The sequence below is a fragment of the Heteronotia binoei genome, chromosome 18 (assembly GCF_032191835.1).
Source record: "Heteronotia binoei isolate CCM8104 ecotype False Entrance Well chromosome 18, APGP_CSIRO_Hbin_v1, whole genome shotgun sequence".
Classification (NCBI taxonomy): domain Eukaryota; kingdom Metazoa; phylum Chordata; class Lepidosauria; order Squamata; family Gekkonidae; genus Heteronotia; species Heteronotia binoei.
The window spans coordinates 35662776-35688210 of NC_083240.1; the positions used below are offsets into that span (position 1 = coordinate 35662776).

At 52.6% G+C, this 25435-nt stretch overlaps 1 protein-coding gene across 1 annotated transcript in view; it reads right to left on the reverse strand.

The window, feature by feature from the left end:
- Positions 1–25435, reverse strand: part of MYO18A (myosin XVIIIA) — a 188749-nt gene that overhangs the window by 43153 nt on the left and 120161 nt on the right. Inside the window, exons 24-31 of the mRNA XM_060259597.1 lie at positions 22482–22625; positions 21143–21232; positions 17409–17528; positions 16373–16484; positions 13770–13897; positions 11997–12151; positions 2962–3085; positions 1743–1943 (exon numbers count right to left, since the gene is read on the reverse strand). Of these exons, the coding sequence (XP_060115580.1) occupies positions 1743–1943; positions 2962–3085; positions 11997–12151; positions 13770–13897; positions 16373–16484; positions 17409–17528; positions 21143–21232; positions 22482–22625 (1074 nt within the window). The remainder of the gene's footprint in view (positions 1–1742; positions 1944–2961; positions 3086–11996; positions 12152–13769; positions 13898–16372; positions 16485–17408; positions 17529–21142; positions 21233–22481; positions 22626–25435) is intronic.

The following is a 25435-nucleotide window of genomic DNA, read 5'->3' on the forward strand; positions in this document are numbered from 1 at the left end:
GGCCGCACCCCCTGATGTCACCATTCTTTCACATGGGGCTTTTTTGTAGAAAAAGCCCAGCAGGAACTCATTTGCACATTAGGCCGCACCCTCTGATGTCACCATTCTTTCACATGGGGCTTTTTTGGGTAGAAAAAGCCCAGCAGGAACTCGTTTGCATGTTTGGCCACACCCCCTGATGTCACCATTCTTTCACATGGGGCTTTTTTTGGTAGAAAAGGCCCAGCAGGAACTCATTTGCATGTTAGGCCACACCCCCTGATGTCACCATTCTTTCACATGGTGCTTTTTTGGGTAGAAAAAGCCCAGCAGGTACTTATTTGCATGTTAGGCCACACACAAACCGCCCCCCCCCCCCCGATGCCGAGCCAGCCAGAACTGTGTCCCTGCACGTTCCTGCTCAAAAGAAGCCCTGTCGACAGCTATGAACAGCTCAGCCTTGCCATAGACTGGGGTTTCAGATCCACATCCTGCCCCCCGCCCAAAACACTCCGCTGGCCACTTCCCTAGGAGGCAGAGATGTAAGCCCCTCAACCTGCACGTCCCTTGAGGCCCTGGCCTCCGTACACCCCACCTCCTCTATCCCTGCAGCCCTCTCTGCTGGATTCCTCAGCCCGATATCCGCTCGCTTCGAGAGCTCAATCCACACGTCTCCCAGGCAGTGGGCCCTGGTCAGCTGGGCAAGCTTTTCTCTTGCTCCCTCGGGCAGGCTGCCTCTCTCCCGCTTCTGCCAGACTTCTGCTTGCAAGCTCCTCCAAGCCAGAGGGCAGTGAGCCTGGCACCCTAATAAGTGCTGCCTGGCACCCCACGGTGAACCCAGAGCCCGGAAAGGGGGGTGGGGACAGACCACGCCGAGAAGCCACTTTAAAAGAGCCTGGGGGTGAATAGGAGCCAGCCCTTGTCACTCTCAACTTGCCACTCGGGGAAAACTAGCTGCTGATCCGGATGAAAAGCCTGTGAGCGGGGCCTTTTGTGCTTTTAGCTGGAGCACCATCACTCAGATTGTGTGGGCTTCGTAAAGACAGCTTCTGCTTTTTGCTTGAAGGGGCTTGCCTCCGTTACCAGGCTCCTCCCCCTTAGAAGAAGCTGGATCCGCGGGGGGGGGGAGCACCGTTCTGCCAGAAGCACACACCTCCAGCACCTGCCTCTGTTTCAGCTGGCCCCAGACATGCCAGCGGCCCCGCCTGCAACACTGCGCCCACACGCTTCCTGCTTGTCGGAGAAAACACCAAGCTCAAAGCATCTCGCCTCTGGCTGAGTGGCGAGCTGCGCCTTCGGCTCTCGCATCGATTGGTTCCCTTTCACCAGTCACTGCCCACTTCCCCTCCCCAGTGGCACACGATGAGCTGGGTAAGACTCAGAGGGACGCATGGCCTGGTGTGCGGCCATTTGGGGGCTCTGCCGCTAGGAACGTGGCCTCTGGATCAATGGGCTCCGAAAGGCAATTACTTACTTGCCTGGCCACTGCCACTTCTGCAGACTGCATGGTTGGCTCTGTCGGGCCACACTCCCCCCAGACGCAGCGGCTGCCTCACCCCTTCCTCGGGCTGGCTGCTGGGGCTTTATCTTGATGTGCCGGAGCTGGCTTCTCCCCGAGCCTCCAGAGAGGAATCGCAGCAGCCGGCAGCCCAGACGTAACGAGGAGGCCCGGCACACGCCTCCGTGAAACCAGCACGCCCAGAAAACCGGCAGAGCCAGGGCCTGACTGGGGAAGGAGGTGCTGAGTTCCCGCCCCGGCCTACCTGTTCCAGCATCTGGATGGTGCCTGCCTGCTCGTCCAGCTCCTCCTCCTGGTCTTTGGCCTTGGCCTCCAGGTCCCGCAGCTGCTTCCGGACTTTGGCCAGGGAAGCCTCGTCTTTGGACTCCTGCGAGGAGAGGTCCTGCAGCTCGGCCTCCAGCGACTCCACTTTCTGCGTGTAGAGGGCGATGTTGGAGTCCCTCTCCTGGGAAGGGGCGAGAGGGAGAGGGTGGCAACGGCTCCACGACAGTCAAAAGCATGCGCTGCTGGCTCCTCAGCCTAAAGGCAGCCCCCCTCTGCCAGCCATGCAAAATTTAAGTGTAATCAGGGCTTTTTTTGGTAGAAAAAGCCCAGCAGGAACTCATATGCATATTAGGCCACACCCCCTGACATCACCGTTGTTTGGTGTTTTTGTAGGGAAAGCCCAGCAGGAACTCATATGCATATTAGGCCACACACCCTGACATCACCGTTGTTTGGTGTTTTTGTAGGGAAAGCCCAGCAGGAACTCATTTGCACATTAGGCCACACCCCCTGACATCACCATTGTTTCGTGTTTTTGTAGGAAAAGCCCAGCGGGAACTCATTTGCATATTAGGCAGGCCCGTAGCTAACCAGGGGCCCACTGGGCCTGGCCCCCTGATAGGTTTTTGGGGGGGCCCTCACCCCCTTCCCATGGCCACCCCCTCCTATCTGATTGAAATTGCACCACTGTCCCTCCCATGCCCTTTAAAGGGCCCACCAATCAGGTGACCAACAGGCTCATTAAATCACACAGGAGGGAGAGGAATGGCCCCAGCCTCTCCAGCTTTCCGCACTCACCCCCATAAGCCCCTCCCCCCGTGGCTGATATTAGGCCACACCTCCTGACACCAAGTCAACCAGAACTGTGTTCCTGTGCGTTCCTGCTCAAAAAAAAAAAGCCCTGAGCGTGATGCAGGTGGAAAACACAACCTCTTTCCTGTGGGGCTTTCCTCTTGCACAGCCAAACCTGAGATGCAATCTATGCCAAGCGGCTGTGCGTGCTTGCCCAGGAGTCAGGGCAGGTGTACCACCTGGCTGCTCCCAGCGTAGGCAGCATCCCAGCGTAAACGAGCGCGCAGACCCACAAGCAGAGCACCTGCACCGCACCGGCATCCACAGGGAGGCGCATGCGCAGAACTCTGGCAGCCGCCCCGCAGAGGAAGGGCTCCGGCCGCCTGCTCCGCCGCTGGCCCACCCACCTCCAGCTGCTGCTTGAGGCTGAACACCTCGGCGATGAGCATGTCCTTCTCTCGGGCCAGCTTCTCCCGCTGGAGCTTCTCCCGTTGAGCCTCCTCATGAGCTTGCGAGAGCTCACTGTCAAACCTGCATGTGGCAGAGAAGCCTGCTTCAGTCCAGTCCGCATGCTGGGCCACTCTCCTCTCCCCGCCCGCTTTCTGGGGCTTGAGGCTGACATCATCTACTGTTCCGGGGGGCGGGTTGAACAGAGACAGCAACAGCACCAAATCTCGTCGCGGAGACTTCAGAGTTAGCCATCCTTGGGGTACCCAGACCCCTTTGGAGCTTGGAAAAGTTGGGGGGCGGAAGGATTCTTGACAAGGCTTCCCCCCAGTCCATGCTATTGACACGCCAGTCCAGGGGTGGCCAAACTGTGGCTGGATCAGGAGCCACAGGTGTCTCTTTCACACATATTGGGTGGCTCTCAAAGCCCCCACTGCCCCGTCGGCTGGCTTGGAGAAGGCATTTCTCTCTTTCAATCACTCCTCCAAGCCATGCTAGCTTGGAGAATGCATTCCAAGTTAAAGTTGCTTTCTTTCCTCCTCTTCTCCATCCCCCATCTATGTTCGTTCCTTCCTTCCTTCCTTCCTTCCTCCCTCCCTCCCTCCCTCCAACAACTGACAATCGTGTCTTGCGGCTCTCAAGACATTTGATGCTCATGTCTTGCAGTTCTCAGACAATCTGACGTTTATTCTATGTGGCTCTTATGTTAAGCAAATTTGGCCACCCCTGCTCCAGCCCATGCTGCTAATGACTGCGACACAGAGTCTCAGATGGCAGGCTTAGGGCCTCTTCCCTATTGTTGGCCCTCCAGAGGAACTGGTTGGCCATTGAGTGAGACAGGATGCTGGACCACTGGTCTGATCCAGCATGGGTCTTCTGATGTTCTTATGAAGGCCTCGTGGCCCACTGTGAGAGAGAGGAGGCTAGACTAGATGGACCACTGGTCTGATCCAGCAGGGCTCTTCTCAGGTTCCTACCCCAAAGGCATCAGCTGAAGTCCCACAGATTTTTTGCTTAGAAAGGAGCCAATTCAAAGTTAGGTCATCTGACCCCAACTTGAAAAGAAACAAGTGTAAATCCAAGCTATATCCACTGAGCGTAACAGCATTTTATTTGGCCTCTCGTCTCTTCCCTGCTGCCATGCCTTCCCCAGAACTCAAATGTGTCTGAGTCCATCCCAGCAGCCATAAGGATTAAAACAGGGATGGCCAAACTGTAGCTCGGGAGCCACATGTGGCTCTTTCACACATATTGTGTGGGTCTCAAAGCTCCCACCGCCCTGGGCCAGCTTGGAGAAGGCAGTTGTCTCTTTAAATACATTCTTCAAGCCAAGCCAGCTGGCAGCTTGGAAAACGCATTTAAAGTTGCTTTCTTTCCATCTCTCCCTCCATCCCCCTCCTGCCATCTATTTACCTTCCTGCCTGCCTTCCGGCTTAGAGAGCCAGTTTGGTGTAGTGGTTAAGTGCGCGGACTCTTATCTGGGAAAACCAGGTTTGATCCCCCACTCCTCCACTTGCACCTGCTGGGATGGCCTTGGGTCAGCCATAGCTCCGGCAGAGGTTGTCCTCTCTCAGCCCCACCCACCTCACAGGGTGTCTGTTGTGGGGGAGGAATAGAAAGGAGATGGTGAGTCACTCTAAGACTCTGAGATTTGGAGTGGAGGGTGGGATATAAATTCAATATCATCTTCTTCTTCTTCTCAAACATCTGATGTTTATCCTATGTGGCTCTTATGTTAAGCAAGTTTGGCCACCCCTGGACTAGCAGCTTTCCTCGGAGAAGCTTTCTTGGGGACACTGCGTTTGCACTTGGCGACAGCTCCTCGTGCAAGGTTGTTCCGCCTGCATTTTAATCGAGCTGTGAGTGCAAAGACACAAAACTCAAACCTTCACGGTGTTGAAAGACGAACACAGAAGCTGGATGAACCAGAAGGAGCTCCGCTCCCTCGGTTTGCTTCTTGCATTTCCACAATGCCACCCACCCGCTTGGTCCCCTGCCAAGAGCCGCTCCCCCCCCCCTCCCTGCCTTAAACCCGCTCTCAGCTGGGGGCCTCTCTTAACATCACTGTTTACAAGCCTTTAATTTCCAGCAGAAGAGCACAAGGCAGGGAGCAAATTGCACTGAATCCTCCCCGGTGCCTTCACTGAATTGCTAATAGAGAACAAAGCGGGAGTCAAGTGGCACCTTTAAAACCAACCGATTTTTATTCAGAACGTAAGCTTTCGTGTGCTCTTAAGCACACTTCATCGGACGAGGCATCCAGCGCAGTGAGCAAAGCCATACATAGCCGAGCAGAGCCTTACATAGTTGGTAGGCTACGCTATGGCTTTGCTCACTGCGCTGGATTCCTCGTCCCATGAAGCTTGCTTACGAGCACACGAAAGCTGACGTTCTGAATAAAAATCGGTTGGTCTTAAAGGTGCTACTTGACTCCTGCTTTGTTCAGCTGCTACAGACCAACACGGCTGCCAGCTTGGATCTTGCTAACAGAGAGAGATTCTGCCTGTCAGTGCCATGTGGAAGGGGGCAGATTAAGAGAAGGGTGAGGGGTGGGAGGGGGCAGGCCCTTGAGCATCGCAAGCAGAGGCCTGACAGGGAGGAGTGCACAGAGGAGGGGAAGCCCTCAGACAGAAGATCAGCAAGAGGCCTGCCTGAGCCAGTCTCCCTGTTGACCTGCATTGGGTCGCAGATGGAAGATCTCGGGGCAATCTCCCTTCCACAGGCCTTGGCAGAGGGGCATGAGGCACACAAACTGGAGAGTCCATTCGGTGTAGTGGTTAAGTGCGCGGACTCTTATCTGGGAGAATCGGGTTTGGTTATGAAGAAAGGTCAAAACGCTTGGGGCTCTTCAGCTTGGAGAAACGTCGACTGCGGGGTGACATGACCGAGGTTTACAAGATTATGCACGGGATGGAGAAGGTAGAGAAAGAAGTACTTTTCTCCCTTTCTCACAATACGAGAACTTGTGGGAACTCCATGAAATTTCTGAGCAGTCGGATTAGAACAGATAAAAGGAAGTCCTTCTTCACCCAAAGGGTGATTAACACATGGAATTCACTGCCACATGAGATGGTGGCAGCTACAAGCATAGCCAGCTTCAAGAGGGGATTGGATAAGCATATGAAACAGAGGTCCATCAGTGGCTATTAGCCATAGTGTATTGTTGGAACTCTCTATCTGGGGCAGTGATGCTGTTTTCTTGGTGCTTGGGGGGGGCACCGTGGGAGGGCTTCTAGTGTCCTAGCCCCACTGATGGACCTCCTGGTTTTTTTTGGCCACTGTGTGACAGTGTTGGACTGGATGGGCCCCTGTCCTGATCCAACATGGCTTCTCTTATGTTCTTATGATCCCCCACTCCTCAACTTGCAGCTGCTGGAGTGGCCTTGGGTCAGCCATAGCCTTTGCAGAGATTGTCCTTGAATGGGCAGCTTCTGTGAGAGCTCTCTCAGCCCCACCTACCTCGCAGGGTGTCTGTTGTGTGTGGGGTGGAAGGAAAAGGAGATTGCGAGACGCTCCGAGACTCTGAGATTCAGAGTGGAGGGTGGGATATTAATCCACTATCTTCTTCTTCTACTACTTTGGGAGCAAGGAGCTTGAGTCCTACAGGCCAGGGATTCTGCCGCTTGTACGCAGCCCAAGACTTTTCTTCACGCCACAGCGCTTGCTGAATGTAAGGAACTTAAGACGGCTGTTTCAAAGCAGAAAGATGTGCCATCAAGCTGCAAGCGACTCACGGTGGTGACCTCTTCCGTGGGGCGTTCCAGGCAGGATCTGAGCAGGGGTGGTTTGCCGTTGCTTTCCCCTTGGTGGTCTCTCGTCGAAGGATTGATAACGGCTGACCCTGCTTAGCTCCTGAGCTGTGACAAGCTTGCGCCCAACGGTGCTAATCAGGAAGCTCGATGTTTATTTTTAAGGGATTACACCGATGCACGGAGTCCGTTGACAGCTACAGCAGCCAAATTCAGCCTCTACGTACAGTTTACTATGACTAGCGTGGGAGAGCGGAAGGAGGCAGAGCTGGGGCAGTCTCTCTCCAGCCCACCTTGCAGGACGGCGAGGACAAAAAGGGAGGGGGAGATTGGGTTTATACCCCACCCTTCACTACCCAAAGGAGTCTCAAGAGCGGCTTACAGTCTATTTTTTCCCCTTCCCCTCCCCACAACAGACACCCTGAAGGGTAGGTGGGACTGAGAGAGCTCTGAGAGAATTGCCCTTGAGAGAACAGCCCTGAGAGAGTTACGACTGACCCAAGGCCATTCCAGCGGCTGCATGTGGAGGAGTGGGGAACCAAACCCAGTTCTCCCAGATAAGAATCTGCACACTTAACAACTAAGCCAAGCAAGGGGGGGGGGGCTCTTTTGTGATCTTCAAGCAGCCTTGCTTGTTTACCAGGGAGCCTGAATGGCAGGCATCTTTGAAGAGGGCGAGGATGGCAGAGTTCTGTAGGTTCTTATATTATGGTTTTAACTGGAATTAAAAAACAAACAAACCTATTATTGTAAGCTGCCTTGAACCAAGAAAACAGGCAAGGTATAAGTCAGGAGTGGTGAAACTGTGGCTCGGAAGCTTCATGTGGCTCTTTCACACATATTGTGTGGCTCTCGAAGCCCCCACCGCCCTTTCGGCTGGCGCGGAGGAAGTATTTGTCCCTTTAAATCATCTTTCCAAGTCAAACCAGCAGGTGGCTTGGAGAAGGCATTTAAAGTTAAAGTTGCTTTCTTTCGCCCTCTCCTTTCCTCCTCTCTCCCCTATCTATTTAAGAAGATAAGAAGAAGATATTGGATTTATATCCCGCCCTCCACTCCGAAGAGTCTCAGAGCGGCTCACAATCTCCTTTACCTTCCTCCCCCACCACAAACACCCTGTGAGGTGGGTGGGGCTGGAGAGGACTCTCACAGCAGCTGCCCTTTCAAGGACAACCTCTGCCAGAGCTATGGCTGACCCAAGGCCATGCTAGCAGGTGCAAGTGGAGGAGTGGGGAATCAAACCCGGTTCTCCCAGATAAGAGTCCGCACACTTAACCACTACACCAAACTGGCTCTCCTACACCAAACTGGCTCTCCTTCCTTCTTTCCTGACAATTATGTCTTGCAAGCTCTCAAACATCTGACATTTATTCTATGAGGTTCTTACATTAAGCAAGTTTGGCCACCTCTGTTATAAATGCTATAACAATAAAAAATAAATAAAATTTCACTGACAGCTGCTAGGGGAGGGACGGTGGCTCGGTAGTAGAGCATCTGCTTGGTAAGCATAAGGTCCCAGGTTCAATCCCTGGCATCTCCAACTAAAAAGCATTCAGGCAAGTAGGCGTGAAAAACCTCAGCTTGAGACCCTGGAGAGCCGCTGCCAGTCTGAGTAGACAATACTGATTGGATGGACCCAGGATCCGATTCAATATAAAGCAGCTTCATACGTTCATGACAGGCCACAAGAGAGGGGCTGTTGCTTTGTGTCCTGAGGTCCAGGGTTCCAAAAGTTGGCCATGCTGGGCAAGAGGCTGTCTTGGTTTCCTCCCATAGGGCTCTCCTCCTATCTGCATAGAAATACCTGAACTCTGATGGGTATCCGGCAACTGGGGGGGGAGGAGTTTAAAGATGCACACATGAGCCCCATTATTACAGCTATCTGGCCACAGCTGAGGGGTCTCAATTGGAAACCTCAAGAAGAAGAAGATCACAGATTTATACCCCACCCTTCTCTCTGAATCAGAGTCTCAGAGCGGCTTATAATCTCCTTTATCTTCTTTCCCCACAACAGACACCCTATGAGGCGGGTGGGGCTGAGAGGACTCTCACAGCAGCTGCCTTTTCAAGGACAACCTCTGGGAGAGCTAAAGCTGACCCAAGGCCATTTTAGGAGCTGCAGGTGGAGAAGTGGGGAATTAAACCCGGTTCTCCTAAATAAGAGCCCGCACACTTAACCACTACACCAAACTGGCTCTACACCAAACTGGCTGGAGGGCAGAGCCCATGCACGAGTGTGCGCGGACACACCCAAAGCCACGCCTGAGCCTTTACGCGTGCCATGGTCTCCACCCTGGCTTGACGTCCTTCTGCCGCTTTATGCAGTGACCCGTGTTAAACGTCCAGTCAACTAATCTCCGTTCTTCTTGGCACGGAGTAATAAATAGCGGCATTAACGCGGGCTCTGCTCTCCGGAAATTGAAATTAATTAGGTTGATTCGCTCCCTCGCTGGGTCTTTCTGCTCCCCCCCTTCCCCTGCTCGTGTGATCATTACCATAATGAGATGAAAGCGTCCTCTCTGCTGCTTAATAACATTTTTTAAAAAGCGAGGAGAGTCTCGTAATGGAGGAGGAGATGGCGAGCTGAGCGCAGGCTGGGAGAGGCGGCGGGCACAGCCTGGGGCCGGATTCCATGCTAACGGCCCTCCGGACAATTTCTCAATCCCTTAATTGCTCGTCATTAAGATGGTATTACCTGGACTCGGTCTGCGGCTCAGCTTTGGATGCCAAGCCCTCCCCTCCCTCCCTCCAGCTGAGCAAGCAAAGGAGATGCAGGAAGATGAAGCGGGAGGCGGAAAGCAAGCAACGCGGCCTGGGATGTGCCCCTTTCCAGCAGGGCAGCCCTGGTGCCGCGGGAAGGAACTGCCCTACAATCAGGCCTCAAATTCAGCAGGAGCTCACAGGAGCACAGCTCCTGAACCTTTCTGATGGTTCCCCCTCCTCCCCACCTACCATTGAATAGTAGGTGCAGCTGCATAACTATCCCTGGATGAGGAGAGCAGGCAGCCAGTCAGGGGCTTTGCCACCCCCCCAGCAGCCCTCGTTAACCCCTGGAGAAGCCCACGCCGCTCTTTCTCCACTTCTTATGCGATTTCGGGCAGCGGGTGGCTTGCTGACCTTTTGACTGTGGTGGGGAAGGCAGCCAAGGAGAGCCCCAGGAGAGTGAGGCCTGCTTGGTCTGGCTGGATCTCTAGCCAGCCCAAGCATGCCTCACTCGCCCGGCGCTCTCCTTTCTTGAGTCGGGTTGCTTTTGGCTGGGGAGGGGGGCATATGCTAATGAGTTATGCTAATGAACTCCTCCACCTATTTTTCTACAAAACAATCCCTGCCTATAGTGTTTGCTGCTGTGGAACTCTGGAAGAGACAGCAGAGCGGATGGTAGAGTTTAAACAGCGCTTTGGTAGAGAACGGAGTGAGGGTGTTTTTGTGTATGACGGAAGGCAGCATCCTGGCTCAGGGAGAAGAGGGCTAGCATTGGCTGGAGTTTGCAGGCGCCTCTGCTGCCAAGGGGTGGGCTGGAGCAGGGTACGTTCCTGCCTCTCAGCCCAATCCCACTCCGCAGTGCTGGTGTCTGGATAAAGACAGGCCCTGTAGGCACTTTGGCCCGATGAGGCAGGGGAAGAAAGGATGAGGCAAAAGCGACTCTTGCTGACTGATAGCTCATGGGTAGACTCCAAGAGAACCAGAGGTGCTGCCCACTGGGGTTCAATCTCAAAGGCACTGCATAGCCTAACGAAGTCAGGGCAACTGAGCATGTGTGGCAAGAGATGTTCTAGAGCCATTTCCTGTCTTTGGGGGACTTCTGTGTTAATATTTTGATGTGTCTTGTGTTGTGCAATTCACACATACGTTTGCAAGCTCTTTTGAGGTTCTGTGGGATGGGGATGGGGATGGGGAATTAGAGGGGAAGGCAGGCTCAAAATCTCCTATTAAAATAAAATTTGGTATGAGAAAAAGCCCAGACCTGGATAGCCCCATCTTGTCAGATCTGGGAATCTAAGAAGATGATGATATTGGGTTTATATCCCGCCCTATAATCTGAATCTCAGAGTCTCAGAGCGGTCACAATCTCCTTTACCTCCCCCCCTTCCCCACCAACAAACATCCTGTGAGGTGGGTGGGGCTGAGAGAGCTCTTACAGCAGCTGCCCTTTCAAGGACAACTCCCACGAGAGCTACGGCCGACCCAAGGCCATTCCAGCAGCTGCAAGTGGAGGACTGGAGAATCAAACCTGGTTCTTCCAGATAAGAGTCCGCGCACTTAACCAGTACACCAAACTGGCTCTCTGAGAAGGCCAGCCCTGGTTAGTCTTTGGATGGGAAGCCACCGAGGAATACTAAGGTTTTTAAGCAGAGGCAGGCAGTGGTGAATTCCTCTTGCTTTGAAAACCCTACAGGGTTGCTACAAGTCAGCCAAGACACTTGACAGCACTTTCCAACAATGAAAGGGCTATGCCTGACCCAGATGGCCCAGGTTAGCCTGATCTTGTCATATCTGGACAGCTATGAAGAGAAGAAGAAGAGACTGGACCCCAACCCTCAGAGCGGCTTCCAATCTCCTTTCCCTTCCTCTCCCCACAACAGACACGCTGTCAGGTAGGTGGAGCTGAGAGAGCTCATGAGAGAACAGCTCTGAGAACGTGTTGTGACCGACCCAAGGTCACACCAGCAGCTGCATGTGGAGGAGCGGGGAATCAAATCTGATTTCTCCCAGATTGGAGTCTGCACTCTTAAACCACTACACCAAACTGGATCTCTAAGAAGGCCGGCCCCGGTTAGTACTTGGAGGGGAGACAACCAGGGAAATCCAGCGTTACAACGCGGAGGCAGGCAGTGGGCCAACCACCTCTGAACCTCTCTTTCCTACAGGGTCGCTACAAGTCAGCTGTGACCTGAGGGCCCTTTGCATCATGGGAAAGAAAGAAAGACCATGCTCGTTCAGAAGGAGCCGGATAGAGCAAAGGTCTCCTGAGTTTCTCTCTGCTACAATACAGTGGGGAAGGAAAGGGGAACCGGCCCAATGTTGATGCCTGTGATGCTCTTTTCTTACACGCATCGGAACCAGACCACGGGTCCAGTGCTGCCACCTTGACTAGCCACAGCTCCTTGGCATCTCAACCCTGTACAACTTAGGACCGAATCCTGATTTCCTGGGATCCAGTGATGAGGACCAGCTGTTCTCACATAAAGCCTCCTGGAGGTAGCTGGTCCCAGGGGAACCCTGCCCAGCCTCCCCCACCCACCCCGCACCTGCGCTGCTTCTTCTCCAGCTCGTGATTCCGGCCCTGCTGGCCTTCCAGATGCAGCTTGGTGTCCTGCAGCTCTGCAGTCAGGCGCTGGCACTTCTTCTTCAGCGTCTGCAGGGCGCGCTGGCTCTCCTCGCTGTCAGCCTGCAGGTCGGCCAGCTGCAGAGAGAGGGAGGGGATGGTGGGGCCCCAGGGTCAGAAGGGAGCAGAAGGCACAGCTGGGCCCCCCCCCAAGCTCGCCCCACTCCCCCGCCCTCCACCCCAAGCTCTCAGATCTGCCCTCTCCTGTTGAGATGAATGCATGCCACAGATGGCTAGTCACATTAGAGAAGGAGCCCTGTTCTAAGACTGTACACGACGCAGACAATGAAAACCATATTCATAAACAGTAAATACAGTTCAAGCCATGTTACAACAGGCTCAAAATCTCCTAATAAATTAAAGTTTGGCATGAGAAAAAGCCCAGACCTGGATAGCCTAGGTTAGCCCATCTTGTCAGATCTGGGAAGCTAAGAAGTAGATGATATTGGGTTTATATCCCGCCCTATATTCTGAATCTCAGAGTCTTAGAGCGGTCACAATCTCCTTTACCTTCCACCTGCCCCTGCCAACAAACATCCTGTGAGGTGGGTGGGGCTGAGAGAGCTCTTACAGCAGCTGCCCTTTCAAGGAGAGCTACGGCTGACCCAAGGCCATTCCAGCAGGTGCAAGTGGAGAAGTGGGGAATCAAACCCGGTTCTTCCAGATAAGAGTCCGCGCACTTAACCAGTACACCAAACTGGCTCTCTGAGAAGGCCAGCCCCGGTTAAGTATTACAGATGTAATCTCCCCAGAAGTAATAAATACTGTTGCATTTGACTATGGATCCATTAGGGTCCCTTCTATATTGTGACTAGCGTTTTCCGTGTTCTTCTATTCATTGTTATACCGTAGATGACTGGTGCAGCAAGGCAAGACCCCCAACTAGCAGCTCGGATCCATCCTTCCCTGACACGCCCCCCACCCCCACCACCACCACACAGTGTCTCGTTCTTCTATACAGACACCATGCCTGGGCTTTAATGCATTTTAATGCCTGGTGTTATAATATTGGGGGGGGAATGAGAAGCCACTTGAGCAGAACTCTGAAGAGGTGGTGTCAAAATGATCTAAATCAGGGGTGGCCAAGGGTAGCTCTCCAGATGTTTTTTGCCTACAACTCCCATCAGCCCCAGCCATTGGCCATGCTGGCTGACGCTAATGGGAGCTGTAGGCAAAAAGCATCTGGAGAGCTACCCTTGGCCACCCCTGATCGAAATAAATAAATAAGGCGGGGGTACTAGAAGGATCAGGATTTCACAGAAGTGGCATGTGGGCTGTGCTGTGCCAGAAACCCGTGTGAAATGACAGCAATTGAAGCCAGATAAGGGTAAAAATTGAAAGAGGTTTTTGTACGTGTGAGTGTGTGTACATGTGAGAAAAACAGGAGCTTTCCAGGCAACCAAAGGGGGTGGGGGAGACCCTATCAGTGTTTGGCCAGGAGGAGACAAGGGCCTGCAATTCCAGGCAATAAAACAGATGTTCTGCTTCAAGGAACAGGCGCTGGTCTGGGGCGGGCAGGCGTGCTACTGCCGAGAAGAAGGGCATGCTGGGATGCTGAGAGGGCCAGCAGGATATGCTCGGGCAACAGAACAGTGGAGTAGCCGCCCGCCACCCGGGAAGTGGTGCCTGCCCGTCCGCTGCTCCAGGATGCAGCCTGGGAATGCCCGCGTGGGCGGGCCTGAGAGAAGACCCTCACCCGTCTCTCCAGCTGCCTCTTGCCCTGCTGCTCCACCTCCAGCTTGTCCTCCAGCTCCTGCTGCAAGCGCTTTTTGGTGAAATCGATCTCCCGCATGGCGCGCTCGTACTTCAGGCGCCACTCGCCACCTGTGGGAGAGGGAATGAAGGAGCAGAGAGACACGGGGGTGGTAGCGGAGGGCCTGTGCCGCTAAGGACAATCCCCGCAAGAGCTAACCTTTGCTCTGAGCCGGAGACAAAGGCCATGCAACTGGGGCACTGGCTTCATCTAGCTGCACAAAAGCCAAGCTTGTCTCTGGATGCCATGAGGGCTAGAAACTCGACTGACTGTGAAGAAGGGGGAGCTGAAATCGTCCTAAGAACAGCTGCAGCTCTGCAGACCGACAGGTGGCCATTCTTGGGTCTTTTGAAACAAACTCTTTTTCAGTGTCCCCCAAAGCCAGGGGGCTCCTCTGCTCCATCCTCAGCCAGCCTGTAGATCAGGGGTGGCCAAACTGTGACTCGGGAGCCACATGTGGTTCTTTCACACACATTGTGTGGCTCTCAAAGCCCCCGCTGCCTTTCAGCCGGCTTGCAGAAGGCATTTGTCTCTTCAAATCACTTCTACAAGCCAAGGTAGCCAGCAACTTGGAGAATGCATTTGAAGTTTCCTTCTTTCCACCCCTCCCTCTCTCCCACCCTCCCTTCCTTGCAGCTCTCAAACATCCGAAGTTTATTCTATGTGGCTCTTAACATTAAACAAGTTTGGCTACTCCTGCTATAGATCCTGATGAGCACGTCTCCTGACCACGTGGACTACCGAGCCTAGAAGGGGCTGCTCCAAGTGGCAGTAGCTCTCCAAGGCCACAGGCAGGCAGGGGCCTCAGCCAGCCCTGTTGCTTCTGGAGAAGACCAGGGAAAAAAAAAAAACTAGGGAGGAGGCAGAATTCTGAAAGCCGCCTGTTCTGGCGCAAAGATCCTCAGCTGGCACTTGTGAGAAAAGAACCTCGGTCTCTCTTTTGGCACCACTTCCTCTTTCTTCATGTTGAATTTCCCCACTTCATTCCAACTCTCTTTTTGGATTAAAAATGGTACAAGAGGAACATCAGAGAAGCAGAATCGGCAGCAATGAAAACAAGGCAGACCAAAAAGAGACAACGCAGAAAATCAAAGTGAAACAGAAACACAGGCTCTCGGCTCGTTCCCGTTGAACAATGGGCTTCCGGCCTCCCACCTACCCCCCCGCCCCCTATCTTCCCACTGAGCTCTACAGTTCACCTGAGACACATCTTCAAAGGGCTAAATGTGGAGCTGATCCTTACCATTTTGAGAGCCCAGCTTAGCTCGGTTCCATCCCCCTCCCTGTACCGGCTGTGGGCGGGGGGGCGTCCATGACGATGCCTCACCCACAGCTGCCCCACAGTTCTGCCTTTTGAACCAGATCAAAGGCATTTTTTGCCTGTGATCCAGCTCAAAAGGGGAAAGCCCTGGAGAACCGCAATGAGCGTGGCATCGGTTGGAAGCGCTCGTTAAGCCCAGAGGTTTCCTGCATTCCACGTGGAGGAAAATCCTCATGTAGAAGCAGCAGCCATGTTGGTTAACTGGACTCTCGCGCAGAACAAAGTTGGAGTCTGGCGGCACCTTTAAGACCAACAAAGTTTAATTCTGGGGATTAGCCTTCAATGTGCACGCACGCTTCTGGAGATCTAACATGTCAGCGAACGTCCAATTAATGCTCAACTCGACACTGTCTCCACCCCACAAAAGCACAATTCGCAGACCTCCGGTGAAAAATCTGTGCTTTGAAACACAGAACAATGAGCTTTTTGGTTGCCTAAGAAACTTGGGTTCCTTGCAGCCCTGACCTAGATAGTCCAAGCTAGCCTGATCTCGTGAGATCTCAGAAGCTAAGAAAGGTCAGTACTTGGATGGGAGACCACTAAGGATGTTCAGGCTTGGTACACAGAAGCAGACAACAGACAACCCACCTCTCTTGCCTTCAAAATACTGTGGCAGGGGCGGCCAAACTGTGGCTCTTGAAGCCCTCATCGCCCCATCTTGGAGAAGGCGTTTTTCTTTTCAAATCACTTCTCCAAGCCAAGCCAGCCAGAGGGTTGGAGGATGCATGTAAAGTTAAAGTTGCTTTCTTACCACCTCTCTCTCTTCCCTCCCTCATTTATCTATCTTTCTTTCTTTTCTTTCCTTCCTTCCTTGCCTGGTGGCTCTCAAGCATCTAACGTTTATGTCTTGTGACTCTTATGTTAAGCCTGCTCTGGCAGGCTTCAGAACACCATACCGCTCCACTTTCCTCTCAGTGGAGAAGCGGTGTCCTGACCTTTTCCAGGGGGACAGATTTGGGGTGCTGGAGTAGGCCCCTTAAGGGTCACAGGTTGGGCACTCCAAGCCTGCAGGCAGGGCTCTTCTGGTAGAAAAAAGCCCAGCAGGAACTTATTTGCATACACCCCTGACAGCACCAGTGTTTCACACAGAGCTTTTTGGGTAGAAAAATCCCAGCAGGAACTCATTTGCATATTAGGCCACACCCCCTGAAGCCAAGCCAGCCAGAACTGCGTTCCTGTGTGTTCCTGCTCAGAAAAAGGCCCCGCTTGCAGGAAAGAGACTCACTGGAGTCGTCGTCGTCCATCTCTCCGTTGAGTTCCGCTGCGCGGATGAGACGGGCCTCCATCACTTCCATCTCCATGGAGTCCATCTGCTTCTTAAGGGCATCATACTTGGCCTGAAGGGAGACATGCACCATTTCAACATTCCGAGGGAGACCTGGCAGTTTCCTCCCCCTCTCTGCACCACTCAACAAAGAGGGTGGCCCCTGGATGAACTTCTATTTGGCACAAGAATGTGCGCAGGACCAAAAAGGGCTGCCAACAGCAGCATTCTTTGATACTTAGAAACTTCCAGTGTGTCTTCTAGCACAGGAGAGGCTGCAATAAGGAGAGGTTTGCATTTCTTTGTCAGGGTTGGATTAACAATTAGGCCAAGCAGGTACTGGCCTATGGGCCCCCACGCCTTTAGGGGCCCAGGGCTGGCGTTCCCCCCCCTTGGTTCTACCCCGCTTGCAGCCCTCCCAGCATGCACAAGCAGCCAGGACCCGAGCTGCTCTTTGCCCGACTTGCCTGGTGCAGCTTGTGCTGGCGTCGTTGCCAAGTTTGCTTCTCTCTGCCTCTCCCCCGCGGCTTTGTCAAAGGGGCTTTTGAGAAGGGGCCTGCAGGCTGCAGCGGGGGCCGCAGGTGGCGGGGGTGGCAGTCCAACTCTGAGATAATTTGTGAGGGGCCCCCCCAAGATTTTGACTGCCTGGGGGCCTCCACAGGGTTTAATCCGGCCCTGTTCTTTTTGGCAGAAGAAGCCAACTGACAACCAGCAACCTGTGGTTCTAAAAGCGAACACCGACTAGATTCTGAAACCTAAATATCTGCAAAACGTTGACAAGGGGTGTTCAAGATCAACTGGCACTGCAGTTTTCTCTGCAAACCCAACGGGTGGGGGCTCAGTCTTCAATGCATGGGGAAGCCCAGGGCTATGACACGGTGACCCAAGGGTGCGATGGGAATGGTGGGGACTGGCTGGCACCAAGGGCTTCTGCTCAAAGCTCTCCTCTGTCTTCCCAGCCTGAGACATCACCGCTTGTGGCATCTGCCCAGCTCACCTGTAGCTCCTTCATATCTTTTTCTGCTCGCAGCCGCTCAGCTGTCTCAGCGTCCAGGAGCTGGGAGGCAGATTCTCCCGTGTTCCTCTCGTCAGTGAGCTCCGACGTCAGCTCTGTGATCTGGGAGAGGGCAAACAGCAGAGTGAGGCAGGGAAAGAGACACAATCTCTGTTCTGAGGAAGCAGAGACAAAGATGATGATGATACTGGACTTATATCCCGCCTTATACTCTGAATCTCAGAGTCTCCGAGAGGTCACAATCTCCTTTTACCTTCCCCTCCACATACAACAGACACCCTGTGAGGTGGGTGGGGCTGAGAGCGCTCTTACAGCAGCTGCCCTTTCAAGGACAACTCTGCGAGAACTATGGCTGACCCAAGGCTGTTCCAGCAGGTGCAAGTGGAGGAGGGAGGAATCAAACCCGGTTCTCCCAGATAAGAGTCTGCACACTTAACCACTACACTATCTAAGTCGCAGCGGCCCGGGAAGGGTGATCCCTCTACCAGCCTTCGATGAGGCGCCATTGACGCCAGCGTCGAGGGTTAAGAGCTTGGGAGTGCTTCTGAAGTCCTCCTTAACTATGGAGGCCCAAGTAGCAGCCACTGCCAGAGCTGCTTTTTTTTCACCTTCGGCGAACACGGCAGTTGGTCCCCTACCTTGAGCACAGCGACTTAGCAATGGCGATCCATGCCTCGGTCACCTCAAGAATTGATTACTGTAACGTTCTTTACATGGGGCTGCCCTTGATTCAGATTCGGAAGTTGCAGTTGGCGCAGAATGTTGCAGCCAGGCTACTAATGGGGCTTCCCCGTCAGGAGCACATTCAGCCTGTGCCGAGAGCTCTGCACTGGCTGCCTGTTGCGTACCGAATCTGTTTCAAGGTCCTGGTATTAACCTTCAAAGCCCTATATGGCCTAGGACCTACCTATCTGCGGGACCGCCTTGCCCCACATGTTCCTCAGAGAGCACTGCGATCAAGCTCTCAAAATCTTTTGGCTGTCCCTGCACTAAGAGAGGCTAGGCTCAACTCCACCAGAGCAAGAGCCTTCTCGGTTGCGGCCCCAATTCTTTGGAACACCCTCCCAGAAGCCATCAGGGCCCTGCAGGATTTATCGCAGTTCCACAGGGCCTGCAAGACTCAACTGTTTCGGATGGCATACAACATCTAATGGGAGAGGGCTGCCACCACATCTGGATCCATCGCGGTTTAGTACTAACTGCCTAGGATCTGTGTGCGTGAGAAAGAAAATATTACATGATCCACCTGAAGTAGCACCATTGCCATTTATCTGATTGCTTTATTGTTTTACTGCTTTAATATTGCTTTGTTTACTGTCTATTTTATGCTGTTAGCCGCCTTGAGTCTGCATAGAATGGGCGGGATATAAATATTGAGTCTATATAGAGAATAAATATTGAGTCTGTATAGAGAATAAATATTGAGTCCGTATAGAATGGGCGGGATATAAATATTGAGTTTGTATAGAGAGGGCTGCCACCACATCTGGATCCATCGCGGTTTAGTACTAGCTGCCTAGGATCTGTGTGCGTGAGAAAGAAAATATTACATGATCCGCCTGGCGCAGCACCATTGCCATTTATCTGATTGCTTTTATTGTTTTACTGCTTTAATATTGCTTTGTTTCCTGTCTATTTTATGCTGTTAGCCGCCTTGAGTCTGCATAGAATGGGCGGGATATAAATATAACGTAAATAAATAAATAAATAAAAATACACCAATCTGGCTCTCAAGGATGCGGCCCCAAGGCCTTGGCTGTCGGGAAGGGCTCCAAGACAGCAAAGCAGGGAGACCCATGGGCAGCTAGTTCTCAGCTTCTGACTATCTCCCCTTACACATCTTTCTGCCCTGACATTCTGCATATGCTCACATACTCACATCTTTGCCTCATTACCCCCTACCTTCAAACTCCAAAGGCGCTCTGACTCTCAAGAGATGGGCATGAATCAAAGGACAAATCACGATTTGTGCCGAAGAGGGCCAATTTGTGATTCATTCCAAATAAGTTCGGGTACTCGTGCTATGCACAACTTGCAAAACGAAGCGGCTTTTTTGGGGGGGGGGGGATATTCATCTGTGCTGTTATCAGTGGAGGAGCCCCCTCGCGTGCTGAACCATGCCCAGCGCGATTACTTTGCCTGGAAGCGACGCTATCGTGCCAGATACGTCACCCTGGCAAACGTGTTCATCACAATAGCATCATTTCTCCTTTTTTGTCCCCCCCCCCCCAAGAAAATTTCTTGCACGCAGACAATTATGCATGTTTAAAAGAAGAATAATTCCTTGTAAAAAGCATAGTTTGGAATTACACCTTATTCACATAGGTACCTAACAAGCAATAGCATCACTTCTGAGTGACATCGTGCTGGGCACGTTTGCGGCGCGCTGGTGCTTTCTAGTCCTCCCGAACCAAATGAACCAATAAACCGCAATCCCTTCAGAAAGTCGAACGTGAACCGAACTGCGGATTTGAGCAAACCAGCGAACCAAGAAATGAAACGAACCACCATTTCTGCTTTCCGGGCCCATCCCTGCTCATGAGCTTATATCCTGTGGAAGTCAAGTTGATTTTTAAGGTGTTGCAGGACTCACATCTTGCTCTACTCCCCTTCACCCTAGCACAGTTTTGGCTGGACTGCCTCCCCTTCTGTCAAACTCTCGATAAAGTTTCACCCTAGCTGCTGCGCTTCTGTGGTCACCTGCCCACCTCTGGCCCATCCCCTTTATTAATCTGATAATAGAGACCTTAGGGACCGTCTCTCCCCACATGTTCCCCAGAGAGTGCTGAGATCAGGGTCTCCGAACCTCCTTACAATCCCTGGGCCAAAGGAGGCCCGTCTGAAAACAACTAGGGACAGGGCCTTTTCGACTGCAGCCCCCTGTTGGTGGAACCAGCTCCCGGAGGAGGTGAGGGCCCTGCGGAATCTCGGACAGTTCCGCAGGGCCTGTAAGACAACCTTCTTCCGACTGGCATACAACTGACCGATATCTGAATATCCAAATTCATGAACATCTGAACATTGGAATACTTGGAAGAACCGACTTTTAGGGAAGATGTAGCATGGTATATTGATAAATGTTTTTATGTATTTGATTGTATTAATTATTAATGTATTTTAAGCTGATTTATTGTTAGAGTTTTATGTTGTAAGCCGCCCTGAGCCCGCTTCGGTGGGGTAGGGCGGGATATAAATAGAATGAAATAAATAAATAAATAAATAATCTTGAATTCATCTGCTATCAAGATTAACATTGCCAGTCTAAGTTTTCTAGAAGCCAGGGCTTGCTGCATTGCACTGAAGTGCTATGCAGCTCCCAGAATGCTCCTGGAAGCATCAAGAAGAAGAAGATGATATTGGATTTATATCCCGCCCTCCACTCCGAAGAGTCTCAGAGCGGCTCACAATTTCCTTTACCTTCCTCCCCCACAACAGACACCCTGTGAGGTGGGTGGGGCTGGAGAGGGCTCTCAAAGCAGCTGCCTTTTCAAGGACAACCTCTGCCAGAGCTATGGCTGACCCAAGGCCATGCCAGCAGGTGCAAGTGGAGGAGTGGGGAATCAAACCTGGTTCTCCCAGATAAGAGTCCGCACACTTAACCACTACACCAAACTGGCTCTCCTGCACCAAACTGGCTCTCTTAACCACTACACCAAACTGGTTCTCAAGCATTCCCATGAGAGCACTGTGTGTGGGGGGGGATTCCAGGACCACACCTTGCTCTCCAGGCGGTCGCTGGTCAGCCGCAGTTCGTTGCGCTCCTTCTCCACCTTCTCCAGCCGGCTTTTCAGCTGCTGAATCTCCTCCTGTTGAGGACAAAGGACAACGGTCAAGCGGTCGAGAAGAAATGAGAGGCTTCACGCTGCTTTGTCTCGGGGCTGGGAATTGAAACAGCTTTGCCCTTCTTGGGTAAGTCTGGGTTTTAGGGGAAAAGCTCTCCATGCATCTGTGAGACAAAGTGAGGGTTCTTAGCTAAAACAGACTCGGGAAACATGATTGTGCTTATCTGCAAATGCTGTGCATTGAGTGCTTTTCCTTGCAGGCACACATGAGAGGCATACATGTGCAGTTCCCTTGTGTGCCTGCACAGAAAACACAGTGATAGAATCATAGAGTTGGAAGGGACCTCCAGGGTCATCTAGCCCAACCCCCTGCACGATACAGGAAATTCACAAATACTGCCCCCTATATTCACAGGATCTTCACTGCTATCAGATGGCCATCCAGCCTCTGTTTAAAGACCTCCAAGGAAGGAGAGCCCACCACCTCCTGAGGAAGCCTGCTCCACTGAGGAACTACTCTAACGGTCAGGAAGTTCTTCCTAATGTTGAGCCGGAAACTCTTTTGATTTAATTTCAACCCGTTGGTTCTGGTCCTACCTTCTGGGGCCACAGAAAACAATTCCACACCATCCTCTCTATGACAGCCCTTCAAGTACTTGAAGATGGTGATCATATCACCTCTCAGCCTCCTCCTCTCCAGGCTAAACATCCCCAACTCCTTCAACCTTTCTTCACAGGACTTGGTCTCCAGACCCCTCACCATCTTCATCGCCCTCCTCTGGACCCATTCCAGCTTGTCTATATCCTACTTAAAATGTGGTGCCCAAAACTGAACACAATACTGATGAACAACAGTTACATAAAACTGGGATTCGGCCTCCCCAGGAAACCTACTAACTGCCTCTTTAACATGAAGTTTTCCAATAACAGCGCCCGTTATATGGCTCATTCTCAGATAAGATCTTGGCAGGCAAGGGGACCTCACTGAAGCATCTCTAGAGACAGCGCAGCAGGCTGTGCGCACCCAGCAGGGTTTCCTGAGTTGATTATAAGAACGCTTCTGCAGGTGCTACGAGTGCCGTTTCACTGCTGGAACCGAGCAGGTCTGGCTCTACAAGCTGCACAAGAAGCCCTGGCTGAGCCAGGTGGACAAGGGTGGACAATAAAGGCCAAAGATCTGGGCAGGCAGCTTCAGGCAGCTCCTCCCCCTTAGAGCACACAACATTCTGGAGAAGCATCTCCCCTTCCCCTTCGGCCCAAGGCTCCTACGCACATCTTTGCCTCGGATCTGGTCCTCCGTGAGCTGAACTTCAATGAGGGGCCGGACAGTGGTGAAGAGCTTCCACCAAGGCCAATCTTTCACCCCTTTGTTCTTCTTGATATTCTTCTGAACGCAGCGGATCGCCAGGTCCTGAATCTGGATTGGAGACGAGGGTGGGGGGGTGGACACAGAGAATCCAGTCAACAGAACTGGTGGACCTCCTGAGAGCACTGAGTTTTGGCTACTGTGTGACAACAGAGTGTTAGACTGGAAGGGCCACTGGTCTGATCCAACATGGCTTCTCTTACATTTTTATGAACCTTCCTGTCTTGCTTAGAAAAGCAGCAGCCAAAGCCCAACTCTCCTTTTTAGGCTTCTTTGCCTCTCATGGGGCTATTTTATTATTATTATTATTATTATTTATTACATTTGATGAATCGCCCTATCCCAGCAAGTGCCAGTCTCTGGGCGATGTACAACATTAAAAAAATACACATATATCCAATCAGTTACATTAAAAAGATTACAATTTTCCACTTATATTTCCCTATTTTTCTATTTTCCTCTTCTGCTACTGCAATTCACAGGGGCTCAGGTGGAGCAGCAGGAAAACCTGCATGCGCAACGTGTCTGTGTGCGTGCGCCCAGTCCACGTGTTCTCTCTCTCACCCTGTCACATTCCTTCCATTTTTTACTGCTTGCAGACAGCCTTCTCCTTAATCCAACCATAAAGCCTAGTCTTGCCAAAACTCACACAGCCCACTTGGAAGTTCTTGTTCAATAATAAACAGAGCAACTGATGCTCATGACTGCCCTGCTGTGCAGAGTTCTCCCAAGCCCTAAAGCAGTGGGAAAGAGTTGTAACAGCGAAACGTGCTGTACAGACTAGGGAAGGGCATGAACCGAATGACGAACCTAAGTTCGTCACAAACTGGCTGCAGTTTGTGCGGTTCGTTTGGCAGACATGCTGGCACTGGGGCTTCTCCGAGCCCTGCCGCTGAACTGAGAAGCCATTTCAGCGATCCTTTGCGCTCCCCTCCACTTCCAAGTGGGGGGGAGGAGCAAAAGGGATTGCGGAAATGGCTTGCAAAAGCCATTTAAGAGGAACGCTCCCTTTAATCGACTTTGCATGTGGGCGCTGCAACCAAAGGAAGTCCCAAGGGTGAGCTTGCTGCTTGGACTTCACTTGTGTGTGAGTTTCCTTTAAATAGCTTTTGCAAGATCCTCCCCACCCATTCCATTCTGCTGGCCTTGAGGAGCCGCTGCCAGCAGAAAGGAGGGAGGGAAGTTCCGCAAACCTCCGTTTGTGAACCGAGGAGGTTCGTCCTGGTTCGCAGTTTATGGGATCTCACAAACCATGAATTGGGATGAACCTCCATTTTCCCAGTCCGTGCCCATCCTTAGTACTGACACCCAGCATCTGTGCCTCTCAGCAGACCTGCTCCTAAAGGGAATACCCCAGCCAGGTTTGCGAGGTGGGTGGCAGGAGAGAAAATCTGGAACATTCAAGGTGGTAATGTTGATTCCACGCAGTGATGAGTCTCTTTGAAGCCCTCTCGCTGGTGTGTAACTTGTATTTCAATTGTGACTACCAATTCTATTTATGGTTTGTATTCGCCATGATTATTTTTCAATAGACTGATGTCTACTGGTACTTGTGAAATTCTGTGCATTTTTTGATGGTCTACCCTTACCATTTCTATTGCTGTAAAAGCAGAAGCGTTCCTGGAGACGATGGAGTGTCCATATGGCAGTTTCCCCCACTTTCCTTGCCTCTGCCCCTGCCACCACCATCCACCTCCCCCCCGCCCTCCGCATCACCAGAGGGCTTTTAAAAAATCAGTAATTCCTAGACTTCTACAGCACAGTAACATCACGATGATGTATTGCTGCAATCTACTCATTTCTCCGAATCCTCCGCTTTCATTAAAAGAAAAAAAAAAGCAAGTCTCTTTCATTGCAGCTCTGCAATGAAAAGGGCTGGTTTTTGCTTTTTTTTTAAAGTAAAAGCTGGGGATTCAGAGGAACTAGTAGACTGCAGCAACAGATTGCTATGATATTATTGCCCTGTAGCAATCTAGCAAGTATGAATAAGGAAAAAGAGTTCCAGACAGTGGCGTCACTGGGGTGGGTTGCACCCTGGGGCCAAGTGCGTGGGTTGCACCCTGGGGCCAAGTCGGTTGCACCCTGGGGCCAAGTGTGCCGGACTCGGAGGGAAGAGCAGCAGTCCTCGTGCGCTGCCCAGAGGTGCTAAATCCCTCGCGTTCGAACAAAGGAAGCCTCCGCCTGGAGAAGCCGAAAGATTTGGGGACGGTAACCGTCCCGAAACTTGAGGAGAGGCGCTGCTCGTCCTGCAAAGTGCAAACTACTTCTTCCATCAGTCCGTCCCTCCCAAGGCGCTGGCGGCGGCGCGGGCTTGTGCAAGACCAGTTGCTAGCCGAGAGCGGCGGCTGGGGGAGCTCAGCGCACCTGGCGAGAACCAGCGAGAAAGAAGCCCGCTTCGGGTCCTCGTCGCCTGCCCCCTCCTCCCCCGCCGCCAGCAGCAGCGCCTGCGGTGCGGAGTCTTCAGCACTGGCGCTCATGCGCACTGCCGGCAATGCTCCTGCGCTACCCCTCACCCGCTCCTCCTCTTGCTGCTGCGAGCGCGGCCGATGCCGCCTGTTTTCCTCCTGCGTGAGGGACTCCCTCGCTCTCTGCCTGCCTGCCCCCTTCCCTTCCCTCCTGCGCCCCGCGCGTCTAAAGCCTCCTTTCCCTCGCTGGTTGGCTCGCAACGTCCTCCCTTCCCTGGTTTGCCTGCTCGCCCTCTGATGCCTGCCTGCGGAGAGCTGCGCTTTCCTCTTCCCTCCCGGCCTTCTCTCGCTTCGCCACTGCCTTGAAAGAGCCTCCCCGCGTCTCCCGCCAATAAAGACTGTGATTGCTTGCCGCCTGCTGCCTTCAAAGAGCCCTAGGGGGCCAATGAGAATGCT